General features: G+C 42.1%; 2 protein-coding genes across 3 annotated transcripts in view; one reads left to right on the top strand and one right to left on the bottom strand.

Moving 5' to 3' along the window:
* LOC127597715 (uncharacterized) overlaps positions 1-13,997 on the bottom strand; it is a 166,450-nt gene extending 152,453 nt beyond the window's left edge. Inside the window, exon 1 of the mRNA XM_052061008.1 lies at positions 13,896-13,997. The gene's annotated coding sequence lies outside the window, so the exon portion shown is untranslated. The remainder of the gene's footprint in view (positions 1-13,895) is intronic.
* The window catches only part of smpd3 (sphingomyelin phosphodiesterase 3), a 76,466-nt gene extending 62,396 nt beyond the window's left edge, over positions 1-14,070 (top strand). For both annotated transcript variants that reach the window (XM_052060865.1, XM_052060864.1), the window contains 5 exons: positions 895-1,056; positions 5,435-5,524; positions 7,211-7,274; positions 8,548-8,716; positions 11,291-14,070. In XM_052060865.1, the coding sequence (XP_051916825.1) occupies positions 895-1,056; positions 5,435-5,524; positions 7,211-7,274; positions 8,548-8,716; positions 11,291-11,392 (587 nt within the window). In that variant the 3' untranslated portion in view covers positions 11,393-14,070. The remainder of the gene's footprint in view (positions 1-894; positions 1,057-5,434; positions 5,525-7,210; positions 7,275-8,547; positions 8,717-11,290) is intronic.
* Positions 14,071-16,401: the final 2,331 nt, after the last annotated feature.

Below are 16,401 nucleotides of genomic sequence, written 5' to 3'. Positions count from 1 at the left end.
AAGAATAGCTTTAGTAACTGGAACAGAAAAGATTTAAAGTGCATCTGAAATTAAAAAATAACATTAAATCCTTAATTATAACAATAAATATTTTTTGACTCATCATGTCAAACCATACGATACTGAAAAATAAAACGACATAAAATCAATAACTAATAATGCATTCAAACTAATCACCAACGTTATCTCAGAGAACAATATTGAAAAAAAAACATTAACCAGCAAAACAAAAATATTTAAAATAATTTGTGCTTTTTTTTTTTAAATCAAAGATGATGTCTGGATTAATGCCTACAATGACCATGTTTTGCAATGCACAGCTTTTCGAAGCGAGGTTTGAAGCAGGACGCAGCAACTCTCACCTCCTGCTCAATGTGTAGCCGGGACCTGTATTTTAGTTTACTGAAGTAGCAGTCACAAAGCGGCATGATTGTTGGCAATATTCGATACGTTTTGGCTGAAAAAAAAATCAAACAGCTTATCAGTGTGATTGGCGTGTAATGTCTTTAAGTGACGCCTTAATTTATTTGGCTTCATGCTGTCCGCTACCAAAATTTTTAGACACAATAAGCACATTGATCTTTCCTCGTCTGCCACCGCAGTCACATTGAAGCCAAGTTCTACATACGCCTCGTCATATTTCCTCCCTGCGAAAACTCTGCCATTGGGAGTGCCACTGCTCCCTAACGCAGTGGAGGTACAACTGCACGTTATTTTAGGACAGCAAAAAAATAAAAAAGCATGTTCCCCGAGTTCAAACGCTTCAGGTCATAAGAACCAGTCTTCGTCCAGTCTTCCCTTCCTTTCTTTTTACCTCGTTTTTAAACAACATCAGTTAGTTAACGTTGATGACAAAACACTGTGTTTCCATTCCTTCACTGTATTTTCGGCCAGGTGATGCCTCTGTGCGATGCGAACAACTGGACTTGTTGCTCCAGTGGGGTGCGGAGTTTCGCCAAGCTTCATCACATCATTCTGGAGGGGAGAAATTTTTTGAAGACCTCGTGGCCTTTGATGTCATTCTGGGTGACCTCAACTTTGACAACTGCTCTTCAGGTATGAATTCAGGTTAAAATCAAAACATTTTGCGAAAGGACCTGCCTTTTTTCATTAGACATGCAATAACATTTTCTATTTTTTTTTTTTTTTATGAATTCATGATGTGCCCTCCTTATTTCTCGAACACATTGTGTTTTCATAATAATGCAAATAACATAGCAATTTTATATATACAGGTATGTATATACTGTATATATATACAGAAGAAAAAATCCTTGTCTCACCCCCCCTCGGGTGGTCTCCGTCCCTCATTCAGCTCAGGTCCTCTACCAGAGGCCAGGAAGCTTGAGGGTTCTGCGGAGTATCCTTGCTGTTCCCAGCACTGCACATTTCTGGACTGAGATGTCCGATGTTGTCCGGGATCTGTTACAACCACTCATGTAGTTTGGGGGTCACTGCCCCGAATGCTCCGACCACCACAGGCACGACTGTCACCTTTACCTTCTAGGCTCTCTCCAGCTCCTCTCTGAGCCCTTGGTATTTCTCGAGTTTCTCGTGTTCCTTCTTTCTGATGTTTCCATCATTTGGGACCGCTACATCCACTACAACGGCTTTCCTCTGCCCTTTATCTATGATCACGATATCTGGTTGGTTCGCCATTACCATCTTGTCAGTCTGGATCTGGAAGTCCCACAGGATCTTCGCTCTGTCATTCTCCACCACCGTTGGAGGTGTTTTCCATTTGGACCTTGGGGTTTCCAGTCCATACTCCGCACAGATGTTTCGGTAGACTATGCCAGCCACCTGGTTATGGCGTTCCATGTAGGCTTTCCCTGCCAGCATCTTACACCCTGCAGTTATGTGTTGGATCGTCTCAGGTGCCTCTTTGCACAACCTACACCTTGGGTCTTGTCTGGTGTGGTATATCTGGGCCTCGATGGCTCTGGTGCTCAAGGCCTGCTCCTGAGCAGCCAGGATGAGTGCCTCTGTGCTGTCCTTCAGGCCAGCCCTCTCTAGCCACTGATAGGACTTCTTGAGATCAGCCACTGCAGTTATGGTCCAGTGGTACATCCCGTTTAGGGGCTTGTCCTCCCATGATGGTGCCTCTTCCAGCGCCTCATCCTCTGTTCCCCATTGTCTGAGACATTCTCTTAGTACGTCATCCGTTGGAGCCTTCTCCTTGATGTATTCATGGAGCTTGGACGTTTCATCCTGGACAATGGCTCTCACACTCACTAGTCCCCGGCCTCCTTCCTTTCGGCTTGCGTACAGTCTCAGGGTGCTGGATTTGGGATGGAACCCTCCATGCATGGTTAGGAGCTTTTGGGTCCTAACGTCCGTGGTCTGAATCTCTTCCTTTGGCCACCTTATTATTCCTGCAGGGTATCTGATCACTGGCAGGGCATAGCTGTTTATTGCCCGGGTCTTATTCTTGCCATTGAGCTGGCTTCTTAGGACTTGCCTCACTCACTGGAGGTATTTGGCCGTAGCCGCTTTCCTTGTTGCCAGTTCGAGGTTGCCATTGACTTGTGGTATACCGAGGTACTTGTAGCTGTCCTCAATATCTGCTATTGTTCCTTCAGGGAGTGAGAGCCCTTCAGTGTTGACTACCTTTCCTCTCTTAGTCACCATCCGACTACATTTCTCAAGCCTGAATGACATCCCGATGTCGCTGCTGTAGATCCTGGTCCTGTGGATCAGGGAGTCTATGTCCCTTTCGGTCTTAGCATACAGCTTTATGTCATCCATGTAGAGGAGGTGACTGATTGTAGCTCCATTTCTGAAGCGGTATCCATAGCCTGTCTTGGTGATTACTTGGCTTAGGGGGATCAGTCCTATGCAGAACAGCAGTGGGGAGAGTGCATCACCTTGGTATATGCCACATTTGATGGACACTCGGGTAAGTGGCTTGCCATTGGCTTCAAGTGTGGTTTTCCACATCCTCATCGAGTTCGCAACGAAGGCTCTTAGGGTCCTGTTCACCTTATACACCTCCAAGCATTCAGTGATCCATGTATGTGGCATCGAGTCATAGGCTTTCTTGTAATCAATCCAGGCTGTGCACAGGTTGGACCTGCAGTCTTGTGTGACTGTTCTGTCAACCAGGAGCTTATGTTTGGCTCCTCTGGTATCTCTACCAATGCCCTTCTATTCTTCGCTCATGTATTGATCCATGTGTCCACTTATCTTAGCCACAATGATGCCTGACATGAGCTTCCATGTTGTGGAGAGACAGGTTATTGGCCGATAGTTGGATGGGACTGCACCCTTTGAGGGATCCTTCATTATCAGGATCGTTCGTATGATCAGGATCGTGTGTATATATATATATATATATATATATGTTTTCTCCGGGTGCTCCGGTTTCCTCCCACATTCCAAAAATATGCATGGCAGGCTGATTGAACACTCTAAATTGTCCCTAGGTGTGAGTGTGAGTGCGAATGGTTGTTCGTCTCTGTGTGCCCTGCGATTGGCTGGCAACCGATTCAGGGTGCCCCCCGCCTACTGCCCGCAGACAGCTGGGATGGGCTCCAGCACCCCCCGCGACCCTAGTGAGGATCAAGCGGTTCGGAAGATGAATGAATGAATGAATGAATATATATATATATATATATATTAGTGTGTGTGTGTGTGTGTGTGTGTGTGTGTGTATATGTATGTAAAGTTTTGAAGTTATCAACTAATACAAGCAATCAGAATGTTTTTAAACAAACCTACCAATAACAATACTTTTAAAATGCCAAATTATATGAAATCGCGTTTCAAGAAACGTTATGGGTTGTAATGAACTGAAAATAATATTTTTATTATTAGTAGTAGTAGTAGTATTATTATTATTGAAATTGAAACTGAAATTATTGGTTTGGGCGGCCCGGTAGTCCAGTGGTTAGCACGTCGGCTTCACAGTGCAGAGGTACCGGGTTCGATTCCAGCTCCGGCCTCCCTGTGTGGAGTTTGCATGTTCTCCCCGGGCCTGCGTGGGTTTTCTCCGGGTGCTCCGGTTTCCTCCCACATTCCAAAAACATGCGTGGCAGGCTGAGTGAACACTCTGAATTGTCCCTAGGTGTGAATGTGAGCGTGGATGGTTGTTCGTCTTTGTGTGCCCTGTGATTGGCTGGCAACCGATTCAGGGTGTCCCCCGCCTACTGCCCGGAGACAGCTGGGATAGGCTCCAGCACCCCCCGCGACCCTAGTGAGGATCAAGCGGTTCGGAAGATGAATGAATGAATGAATTATTGGATTGTGTTGAAAATTCCTGAAAGCAGAAGTCAAATGAAAAATTATCTTAACAATTTAATGTTTTATGTGCCCCCACGAATCAGAGCACGGTATTCTGATTACTATCGCATTTGTGAAATATGAAGTAAGCAGAAAAATCCAAACGTTTTAATCAATCTCAAGGGGCAGCCATTTTGCCAATTGCTGTCAAATGAAAATGACAGCACGGTGACAAGGGCTCATTTTGCGAACGTCATGTGACCAAGCCCAGAAAACAGGTGAGCTGTGACAATCACTAAAAGGAAATTAAAATGGCAGACGTAGTGTTGGATTTAGTGTATGGCTCCAAGATACTTTTTTATGCCTTCCAATTTTACATTTTCAGCCAGGGCTGCTTCATTAAAGTTTTGTATGGAGAGCATGTTTTCTGGGTTTGGTCACGTGACATTCGCATGCCTTGAGCACTGTGATGTCATTTTCAGTTGACAGCAAGTAGGATTGCGAGGCAAAATGACAACCCCCTGAGATGGATAAAAGCGGAAGGATTTTTATGCTTAATTCATACTCCACAAATGCAAAATTAATAAGGAAACTATGTTTGGACTGGTGGGGGCATATAATATTGTTCAGAATTTTTTTGACTTGATTTCCGCTTGAGGGAATTTTCAATAGTGCACATATGGAGGACTTATTCAACATGGCAATGTTTGATACAGGAACGCAGACAACAGATGTGTGCAAAAACTAGGGCAAATTGTCAATGCTATCATCATACAACACAAGTGTGCAACATTTTGATAAAATGTTGCAATTAAAAAACAAGTTGATTCTTTGAGAAGTTAATGACAAGGGGAAAGAAGTTGTTCGAATGTCTGTTGGCTTTAGCCTGCAGCGTTCAACAGCCCTACTCGAGAAAAGGGGTCGGTATGGCGGTGTACAATGTGAGATGAGTCAGAGAAGACTTTGTTTGCCCATTTGTGAGTACTTGCAGCTTCCCAGTGGGATCGGAGACACCACTGTTTTTTCCAGTGACCATATGGGACGTAAGAAGAAAGAACTGATTCAATGAATGCCTCAAAAGCTCCTGTCACAGGCCGTGCTTTCCCCACAAAAAGTATCATCTCTGTGGTCTTTTTTGAGGATGTGGTTGATGTTGGAGTCCCACTTCAGGTCAATCTGAATATGTGTTTGTAATGTTTTTGTTCCCCCCCAGAGGACAAGTTGGAACAACAACATGCACTTTTCTCTATATACAAGGACCCGTGTCGCCAGGGGCCAGGAGAGGACAAACCATGGGCTCTGGGTAACACAAACACACACACACACACACACACACACACACACACTAAAGATAAATCCATGTTTAATAGAAACAATGTAAATCAAGCAGAATAACGTGAAATCTGGCTCTTGGGTTGAATTGCCGTGCTCCCACCTCTTAAACTGAAATCCATCTCGCCGAGTGATGGTGCATGAGCATTTGTGGCGTAGTAACCAAAGGATCTGGTCTGAAAAGGAAGTGATATTCAGGTCAATGATATTTCAGGAACAAATTGTCTTTCTTCACTAAGGACCTATTTTTGTAGATGTGATATTGTGTGATGGACAAGCATGAGTCAGATATTTTTTTCGGGAGGGATGGGGGGTGGGTTATTTCCCCATGAATCAATTTTTTACCGCCTGTCCACATTATGTTTGCAGGTGTGCTATTGTCATCTACCACTGAGTCAAACTATATTCCGAGAAGTGTTTTATCATTTGGGTGCCCCTGTGGGATTCAAGAAATAACACAGTTCGGGGAACGAACTGAATGACGATCAGATCCCACAAACGTAGACACCCAAAAAAAATCAGGCCAAAAAAAATATTTAGTTAATAACAAAAGCGCCACCGACATGGTTCGAAAAGAAATCTCTGGTCAACAAGGAACAGACAAAAAACAATATATTAACAAAAAGCACTTGCAAAGGCAAGGAAATAGTTATAGTGAAATTCTCTAGAACGCAATTTACATGGGCGGAAATACGCCCTAGTGTGAAAAAATCTTCATGCATGAAAGTCATTCCCACTTTTCTGCTCCCCCTACAATGAAAAGCCCCCCTGTTGTATTATACAAAATCTTGTTCTCTGCCCTTGCCTCACAAAGAGGTTCACTACAACAAAAACAAGCCTTCCGCAAAAGTCTAATCCCACCTCAGCCTGCCACAGCAACTCCTACTGCTTCGCTCCGAAACAGCAATAGCAACCACCACACTGGTTTACACATGCGCAGTAGTACAAGAAGTATTTGTTATTGTCAGTTTCAGATGCAGCACGAACGTTTCATTGCTAAAATGGCTTCAAAACGGACCTTTGCATGCCAAGGAGTTAAGAAAAGAAGAGCTGTCATTTGAAGACAGGGGAAAAGTAATCAAAATGAAAGATGGTGGAAGCAAAGTAAAAGACATTATGCAAGAAATTGATGTCAGTGAAAGTGAATGCTGATCACATATTTCGCAATTTCTTTCCCATTTTTTTTTCGTTCTACGCTGGCTATATGAAGTGTCAAATAAGTGTATGCTCATACTTATGCACTATTGGAATAAAAATAAAGTGTACACATGCAAAGAAGGTCAATAATCCGACAGAGACTTGGCACAGGAACTCCTTAAATGCATGCCTTCACTTGATTAACATACTGGCAGCAGGCGTGCACGCTGGAGGGAAAGCCCTTCTCTGCCACCTGCTGGAGACACACAAGATCAGGATCATGACAAGAAAGTTCATGCAAGAACAACTGCAGGTGATGAGCAAAATGAAAGAATGTTACCAAATTACACAGTATGATTTTTATTTATTTTACACATGGGTCATTTCAAGGAGTAATATATTGCAAAAAGACTACTTTACAAAATAATAATAATAATAATAATAATACATGTATCTGCCACTGTGCTCTTTGCCTGTATGCTGAAGTACTGTGATGTGTTTCTTCACTACCATTGAAAAGGTACACTGCTGGATCCCAGTGGCCTTTACGATGATGAGGTCAGTTCACCGGAAAGTTTACAAAAGTAAGTCAGTGATTTTGTCATCTTTTTGTCCTAATATCACTTTGGTTTTTTAAATGGTTAGGACTATGGGCAATCGTCATCTGGTTGTTCAATTAAATACCGTACTTTCCGGACTATAAATTACTCCAGAGTATAATTCGTACCAGCCCAAAAATGCAGAAGTCTAAAAAATAATAAGTTGCATTTTTGTGAGTAATTTATTCGATGAAATACTAGATCAAAAACAGACATTTCATCTTGGGAGGCAAGTTCTTACATTAATAAAGGAATAAAGAAAAAAATAAGATTGAAGGTTATTCAGCTGCATGAAAAATAACCAAAAAGGGGATCCGAAAAGGTGTCCAGTATTAATGTAACATTCATTCATTCATTCACTCATTTTCCGATCCGCTTATTCTCACAAAGGTGGCGGGGGGTGCTGGATCTGTCTTCTGGCAGTAGGCGGGGGACACCCTGAACCAGTTGCTAGCCAATCGCAGGGCACACAGAGACAAACAACCATCCGCGCTCACACTCACACCTAGGGACAATTTGGAGTGTTCAATCAGCCTGCCATTGAGGTTTTTGTAATGTGGGAGGAAAACCGGAGTACCCGGAGAAAACCCACACAGGCCCGGGGAGAACATGCAAACTCCACACAGGAAGGCCACAACCTCTGCACTGTGAGGTCGATGCGTTAACCACTGGCCACCGCCTTAATGTAACATAATGAACATCTTTATGTCACTATAGCATAGAGAATAAAACAGTTTTACTTTTACCCGAATTAATAATTCTCACTCGAACTCACTAAATCAGTTGAATTCTTCGTCCTCAGTGAATAACTCCGGCAACTCTGGAGGAAGATGAAGTGGAAAATTCCTCATTACATTGCTGTCGTCAGACTCAAAATCGGTTCCAGTTCCAGTTATTCCAGTCTTTCTGAATCCAGACAAGACCAGGTCTTGGTTGTCGCTAAAGCCCATACTTTGTTTATCCATTGGATACTTAGCAGAAAAGTTGCATGATGTATCCTCCCGGTTGCTGTGAATCTATGCTATATATATTTTCATTTCATGTAAACAAGTGCGGAAAATACGGTATTAATCAATATGTTGTCTTTGTAAATAGAAAAAACATACATCTAGATAATACGGATTGCCAATCTGGTAGGCATTCCATTTTGCTGCAAATATTGTAGCTTCATCGGTGACATTGCTTGTGTTTGGATGGAGCATCTTCCTCTGTAGTAAATGTTCACCAATCATGTTTCATCTCTGTTGTATCAATTTAGAGTGATGGAGAATGAGGAGGGCAGAAAGGAGTACCTGGTGTTTCCTCCCAGTAAAAGCCATTGTCCCTCCAAGAGCCAGAAGGGAAGAAACATTCCACTGAAAGGCAACGGACGCCGGATTGACTACATTTTGTACAGTGACGAGGGCCTGCAACAGGATTGGAAATTGGTATGGCTTAGGAACAATATTACAGTCAAGTCAGTGTTCAGAAACATTTTCACAAATTGCGCACCTGTACCTCAAAAGTCTCAGTTTTCACAAGCAAAACAGCTGTGCCGCTGTTATAATTAACGGTGTGTTGCTTATCGTTACATGTATAAAAAGCTATCGTCGCAACGAATTTACAAATTGTCTTCTTCCTCTTATGCTTGTCTTTGAGTTTCCGTGGCATTTTGTGTCATAAGGCGATGTTGTGTCAATTTTAAATGACATCTTTGGCTGATGTTGAATGACAAAAGTTGCATGAAGAACTACGTCAAGACATGTAAATTTCCAATTTAAAAAAAACATAAAATGTCTCTTGGAATTTAATTGGATCTTAAAATAAAACAAAATCTTCAAAGGCATCAATTGCACTGAAAAGAGATACCACACACGTTAGACCCCCTGTTTTGTTCAGTCTTAAATTATTCTTTTGGATAAAATCACAATCCACCTTCTTCCCAGATGGGATGGTTGCCTCAATTGATCCCATCAGAGGCCCGCAGTAGTTCATTTGTTCATCTAGAATTGCAGTCCTCCCAGGCGAAATTGAAAACTAGAAGGGTGAATAATAAAATCTCATAAACTGGAATCCTCTCACATTGTAAAATATGTTTGTCGGGGAGGGGGGGGGGGTGTTAGAAAACCCATCACATGATGCCCCCTTTTGTCAGAACATGGTGATTGTAAATTCCATTCGCATCAGTGACTCCATCTGTTTTGAGTGGCACTGTTAAAACAAACCTAAGTCGACATTTCATGACTTGTTTTGTGTTTTTGTTTCAACCAACCAGCCACATAATAATGGCCCACCGTGTTGAAAGAAGATGGAAAGTATGACTGCCTATCACGTTTGACACAAAACGTCTCGCGCCTATAAGTCTAATTCCTGGCTAGCAAACCACCTCCCAGTAAACGGTCACTTTTAATATGCATACTAATTTTACATAGTTCATGTAAAATTTATGTATTCAGTATTTATGTTACCTTTCGCTACCTTTAGTGGCTTTATTCGGCATAGATGATTCATGAACGAGTGGATAAATGCTTAGTTTTGATGATAGTATGAAGATAAAAAGCACAAAATGAGGAACACATTACTCTGCCTCACAAAGGTGTTCCTTGCCATTAAGCAAATAATAATAAAACAGGCAATTGCTGCCCCAAACATTACATAGAAGCTGAAATGTTTTCTTTGATTTCAAGCAATTATAATTGTTTTCGTCTTCATTCATGCGTATCAAAGTGGTTAATCCATCAGGATCATTGCCACCGCTCCCTACTCATCTGTGGACAATTCCATCCTTTCAATGTGCGTGCATGCGTGCTGTTGGTGCTGACCACCACTGATTCTCTCCTCTGTGATGAAAATGAACAAAACATCACATCGTGGCCTCACTGAGCACCTGCACTTCGCCCTGAGATTCTCTATGACACAGAACTTTCCATCCATCCATCCGTTTTCCGAACCGCTTCTCCTCACGAGGTCCGCGGGTGTGCTGGAGCCTTCCCAGCCATTATCGGGCAATGGGCCGGGTACACCCTGAACTGGTTGCCAACCAAACACAGGGCACAGTTCAACGAACAACCATTCGTACTTAACAGTCACAATTTAGAACATAAGTGTCAAACTCAGGTCCTGGAGGCCCAGCGGGGTTACAAGTCTCCCTGTTGCAACACACCTGATTCAAATGAACAGGTTCAACATTGAACCTTCATTTTCATCAACCTGTTCAACATTGAACCTGTTCATTTGAATCAGGTGTGTTGCAACGGGGAGACTTGGAAAACATGCAGGACAGCGGCCCTCCAGGACCTCAGTTTGACACCTATGATTTAGAATGTTCCATTAACCCAGTGGTTCTCAATTATTTTCTGTCATGCCCCCCCCCCCCCGCCCCCCGCCCAAGGAAGAGGAAAACATCTCGCTCCCCCCCGCACGGTTATAAATAGTATAATTTGTCTATAAAATTGTTATAAATACGCCTTTGCAAAACACTGTATCCTTATTAACGTATAAGAGAATTAAAAAAAGAAAGAAATATGGACCAACTTTATGGAGAAACTTACAACAAAGAATAGCTTTCGTAACTGTGTTCCAGTAAAAAGGTTTAACGTGCATCTGAAATTCGAAAATAGCATTGAATCCTTAATTTAACAATAAATAGTTTTTGACTGACCATGTCAAACCATACCATATTGAAAAATAAAATTACATAAACTCAATAACTATTAATGCATCCAAACTAATCACCAACATGATCTCAGGAGAACAATATTTAAAAAAAAAAAACTTTAACCAGCAAAAACAAAAATATATAAAATAATTTGTGCTTTTTTTAAAATTAAAGATGATGTCTGGATTAATGGCTACAATGACCACTACAATGTTGCATAAATGTTTATCCTGTTTGGTCTGTGGCCTGAAGTGTGGTTTGAGTTTTGGCAGGCCTGCTCTATCTGAACAAAATGGCTGCCTGAAAAGATGCGACACTTTGAATGAGTCAGCATCATGACCTTCCTTCCTTTCTTGCTTTCCAGGAAATAGAGGAGTTCAGCTTTGTCACACAGTTGGCTGGCCTCACGGATCATCTGCCTGTGGCCATGCGATTGGCTGTCTCCACAGGGGAGGAAGACTCTTAGATTAGCCACCTGCATTTGTCAGGAATATCTGCCATTGAAGGATGATGGACGAGGAAGATGAAAATATTATGTTTTTAGTAGATGAAAAGCAGTTTGGGACAGCACATTTTAAGGGGACAACATGGAAGATAATCCCATTCATAGGGAACATGAAAATAATCGGAACGAAAGACAGACGCCAATGTCACTGAGAGTTGGGGCGACCACAGGACAAAATAAGTAGAGCAATCTCAGACACACCATGCACACGAATACACGCAATTTGAGCGTTTGATATCATCTGGCCTCTCTGCTGCTCGCCCTGTGGACAGCACACCTCCTATTCCACTCCAACCATGAATACATTGTTTCCACTAGTTTGTGAGTTAGCGAGCAATTTCCACATTCACGTATGATGTTGGGGTTTACAAACGGGAGGATGTTGCTCTTTTGATTCAAGGGTGGATTTACCCATTGATGCCATAGTGAATCAAACACCATGAAGTGAAAGTGCACCTTAATCCAGATCTGCACATATACTGGATTACAATGTTCCTTGGCACCACAGCTCTACAAAGTTGTGTTAAAAGGTTTTTGTTTTGTTTTGTTTTTTTTGCGTGGGCCAGGTTAATAAGACAAACGCCTGTGACTAGCTTCTACAATGACCATCTGTGTCATTGACTCTTGCTCCTCTCCCAAAAGGCAACTGGTCAGTTCAGTCATTTACCCTACCGGTCCCTCACCTCAAAAAGTGTCTTCTTTAACAACCAACAGATACAAAGATAAGAGAAAAAAACTAGGCTAGTGTGGTTTCTAGTGTTTTGTAGGGGGCTCCAATCTTTGTTTAATACAGTAGAACCCATTTTTTAAAATATATATAATATATAAAATAAATATGAGGAAAAATACAATGCTTTTAGCATGTTTTACAGGTTTGACAAGCAAAATAAAGAAAGAAGTTTTTACGATTTTCTGATGCATGATGGAAAATGAAATCCATTTCCAAGTCGAATACAGCAACTTCGTGATACATGATTGCTTGAGTTTGGATACAAAATGACCTTGGAATACGCCCTGACATTTACACACTCACAATTATTGGGCACCAATACTCGCCTGCATGCGTATTTAAGTCCATCGGGCTAGTTTTACCTGACACTGCCAACTATTCTCCAACAGCCATCTTGGAGATCCTGGTTTACATTTGTGACAAATGTTGCCCCACGTGGTTTGGGACAGGCCACACATGAAAAGAGGATGTGGAGGCTACGCAAAGCCCCGTCTGGCAACAAAGAAAAGCCATCTTGAGTACTACCCAGTACAGTATTGTGTTTATATCCAGTTCTTTCCTATTTTTTGTTTTTCAGAGTGGCCTTTGAGGTTGTGAAGTAGATAATTGAATTGGAAAAAAACCCCCACTTTTTCTCCTCACCAGTACCGGGTACTTATATTTGGAGAAACACACTTTTTCACTCTGGAACTAAAATTATGACTTTGCACGTAATCTTGCTTTCCAGGTGTTATAGAAAGTGTGTTACGCATTGGTGAACTACGAATAACACAAGGAGAGAGATTTCTAAATTGCATTATGGAGCATGAATAATAACACAATCAATTTAGGCTAACAAATTGGGCTTGATAGGCGAAGTCTGCTTTTTGAACAACTTATTGAACTGACACAATTGCTTGTTTGTCAGTTTGTTGCACTAAATTACTTTTTTAAAGCAAATGTGTGTGCACATCTGACATAATTTTTCATACTGTATTTCAGACTTTATGAACTGTTGTTTCTCCAAATGAGATTGAGCATAGGACCATGTCTATACTCGTATTGTCAACAAAAGCAATGTGTTCTGATCAGATCAACATGTACTCATGCCACTTTGCTGCTCTGAACATGCCATAAGGTCTTTTCAGGGTACACAGAGAGGTGATTTATTATCTATACAATTTAATATGAAAAAAAATGTCCAAAATGTCCATCGATCCATCCATTTTCGACTGCTCATCAGGCGTCGGGTCACAGGGGTATATAGCTTTAGCAGGGAATCCCAGACTTCCCTCTCCCCAGCCACTTCTTCCAGCTCTTCCCGGGGGATCCCGGGCGTTCCCAGGCCAGCTGGTTGACATAGTCTCTCCAGCGTGTCCTCCTGTGTCGTCCCCGGGGCCTCCTTCAGGTGAGGCAAACCACCAAACCACTCACCATGGAGGCGTTCAGGGCACATCCTAATCAGATGCCCGAGCCACCTCCTCTGTGGAGGAGAAGCGACTCGACTCTGAGCCCTTCCCGGATGACCAAGCTTTTCACCTTATCTCGAAGGGAGAGCCCGAATACCCTGTGGAAAACTCATTTCGGCCGCTTGGGTCCGGGATCTCATTCTTTCGGTCATGACCTCGTCGTGACCATAGATGAGGGTTGGAACGTAGATCGACCGGTAAAGTGAGAGCTTCGACTTTTGGCTCAGCAACGTCTTCACCACAACAGACGATACAAAGTCCGCATCACAGCAGACGCTGCACCGACCCTCACAATACGTTTTTGTCTGCCAGGTTGGACCGGCATTTTCCCCCACCATCGGAGCCAACTCACTCGAACTCCGGCCTGGTGTCCTGGTAACAAGTGCACATATGGACACCCTTGTGTTTGAACAAGGTGTTCATTATGGACAATCCGTGACAAGCACAGAAGTCCAATAAAATTTTTAAAAAAAACACCATTCGAGTTCTGATCTGGCGGGGTGGGGGGTCCTCCCAATCGCCCGTCCACGTCTCACTGTCATTGCCCAGGCCTGGCTCCAGAGGGGGCGCCAGTGACCTGCGTCCGGGCAAGGGAAACTGGGGTCCATATTTCTCATTCATCATTCGGGTTTTGTTTTTAGCCGTGCTTTGTCTGGTCCCTCACGTAGGACCTGTTTGCCATGGGTGACCCTGCCAGGGGCATAAAGCCTCAGACAGTTAACTCCTCGGATCATTGGGACAGACAAAACCATCCACCACGGTAAGGTGACGGCTCACAGAGGGGATGTACAAAATGTATTTTTCCAAAATGATTACATTTCAGTGTCACAATATTTTAATCACTTTGGAAAGTGTAAAGATTCTAACTTTCATCAAACCTATCACTTGTATGATAAGTCGTCATGGAGCTGCACATGTGGACAAAATGTTTGGCACCACTGCGATACTTAAATAATAATAAATAAAAATGTAATGAAAATTAACCAATGAGAAGCGGACATTGCTTTTGAATTATGGTTCAGTGGAATTATGGAAGATAACCAAAGAGGACACCATTGTTGAGAGTAAATAGTTTTTAAAAAGGTTGGTAAGGCTCATCAGCTCTGTGTTCACAGATGAAAAAATGAAGCATACCAAGAAAAGAACACTGTCCCTACTGTGAAACATGGAGGCGTCTCCTTTATGTCCCGGGGCTGCTTTGCTAGATCTGGCACAATATGTGTTGAATCTCTCCAGGATACAATGAAATCTCAAGACTATCAAGGCATCCTCGAGAGAAATGGGCTGTGCCATGTGAGAAAGCTTGGTCAATCACAGGTCATGGTCGTGCAACAGAATGATGAAACACCCAGCCCTAGCAAAGAGCAAAAACAGTGGACCATTCTGAGGTGGCCTTCTTTGAGCTGTGATTCAAGCCCATCTGAACATTTGTGGAGGAAGGCTTCAGCCAATTTTGTCCATGAGTGTAAGTTGGGATACCAAATAAATCTGTATCAAAGATAAAATATTGAAAAGTTTAATTGTTCACCAGAAACTCTGTTGAATAAAATTTCCAGATGGTTTAAACGACACATTACCGCTAAAATTGTCCGTAGAAGTTGATTGAATTAAGCATTTGTTTTTTTCTTCAAATAACAGGTGTTCAGCCAGGGCCCAGAGAAAAATACATTACTCTTTTGCATTGCATTGATTTGGCCTCATGACTTCAATTTTCATCTGTGCCGTATGCACATACAGCACAATTGACAATAAAGTTGTACTTGATACTTGACTTGATACTTGATACCGTAGATATGGAATACTAATTTTTAGGGCCCTTGTGGGTCACCGGCTCTTAGAATTGCCATGACTCCTCCCGCCCCACCTCTCACAATGATGGAGAGAAGTAGAGATTTTTTTCCTTAGTCCTTACTAATAATTAGCCAACAGTGAGCCACTAACAGCAGGTTCATTTTTCACTTTCTGAGCTGCATTAAGTGGTAAACGGCTTTAGGTTTATCATAAGATTAGAAAAGATGTTTCGCTTCACTCTCCTTTGACACTTTGTCTTCTGCAATCTTTTTATGTTGTTTCTTTTTAAATAATTTATGTCACTCTTTTCTACTGGGGTTGTCGTGCTTGGTTTCGGTAATGTAGCAGAAGAATCACAGCTTTTTCTTCTTGAGTAAAATGTGTTTTAATTCGCTTTAAAAAAAATACAAAATGAAATGTCTCTCAGAATCTGCATCTGTGTGTTTAATTCTTTTGATTTTATCATTTCATGTACTTTATATATAGACCCATTTAATCATAGCTTTGTAACAAAAGGATTTAGTCGCAGTCTCTGGCTATATATGATATTCTGTGCAAAAAGAAGTACACAAGCCCTTTGGAATAACATACATTTTCGCATAAAGTGGTCATTTAACGGTGATCTGATCAGAATCAGAATCCAATTTATTGGCCAAGTATGTAAAAAATACACAAGGAATTTGCTTTCCAAGTTACAACCCATCCAGAGGAACATTAACAAAACAATGACCAATGGCGGGAGACAGAATGTGAGGCCCTTGTGAGCTGTTAGGTGCTCACACACACACACACACACACACACATACACGTACACACACACACACACACACATAGTTATACACACACACACACACACACACACTTTTAATACAGATGGAAGCTTGCTTTAAAAAAAAATCACACACTTTTCCCATCTGTGCACAAGCTTCCATATTCCTCATAAAAAGCTTTGGACTAATGTCTCAGCCAGTTGCTCAGAGCACTTTTGACTTCATCATCCT

Source organism: Hippocampus zosterae, chromosome 3, assembly GCF_025434085.1.
Source record: "Hippocampus zosterae strain Florida chromosome 3, ASM2543408v3, whole genome shotgun sequence".
Classification (NCBI taxonomy): Eukaryota; Metazoa; Chordata; class Actinopteri; order Syngnathiformes; family Syngnathidae; genus Hippocampus; species Hippocampus zosterae.
The sequence above is the reverse complement of the archived record's forward strand: the minus strand, read 5'-3'. Positions and strand labels throughout refer to the sequence as shown.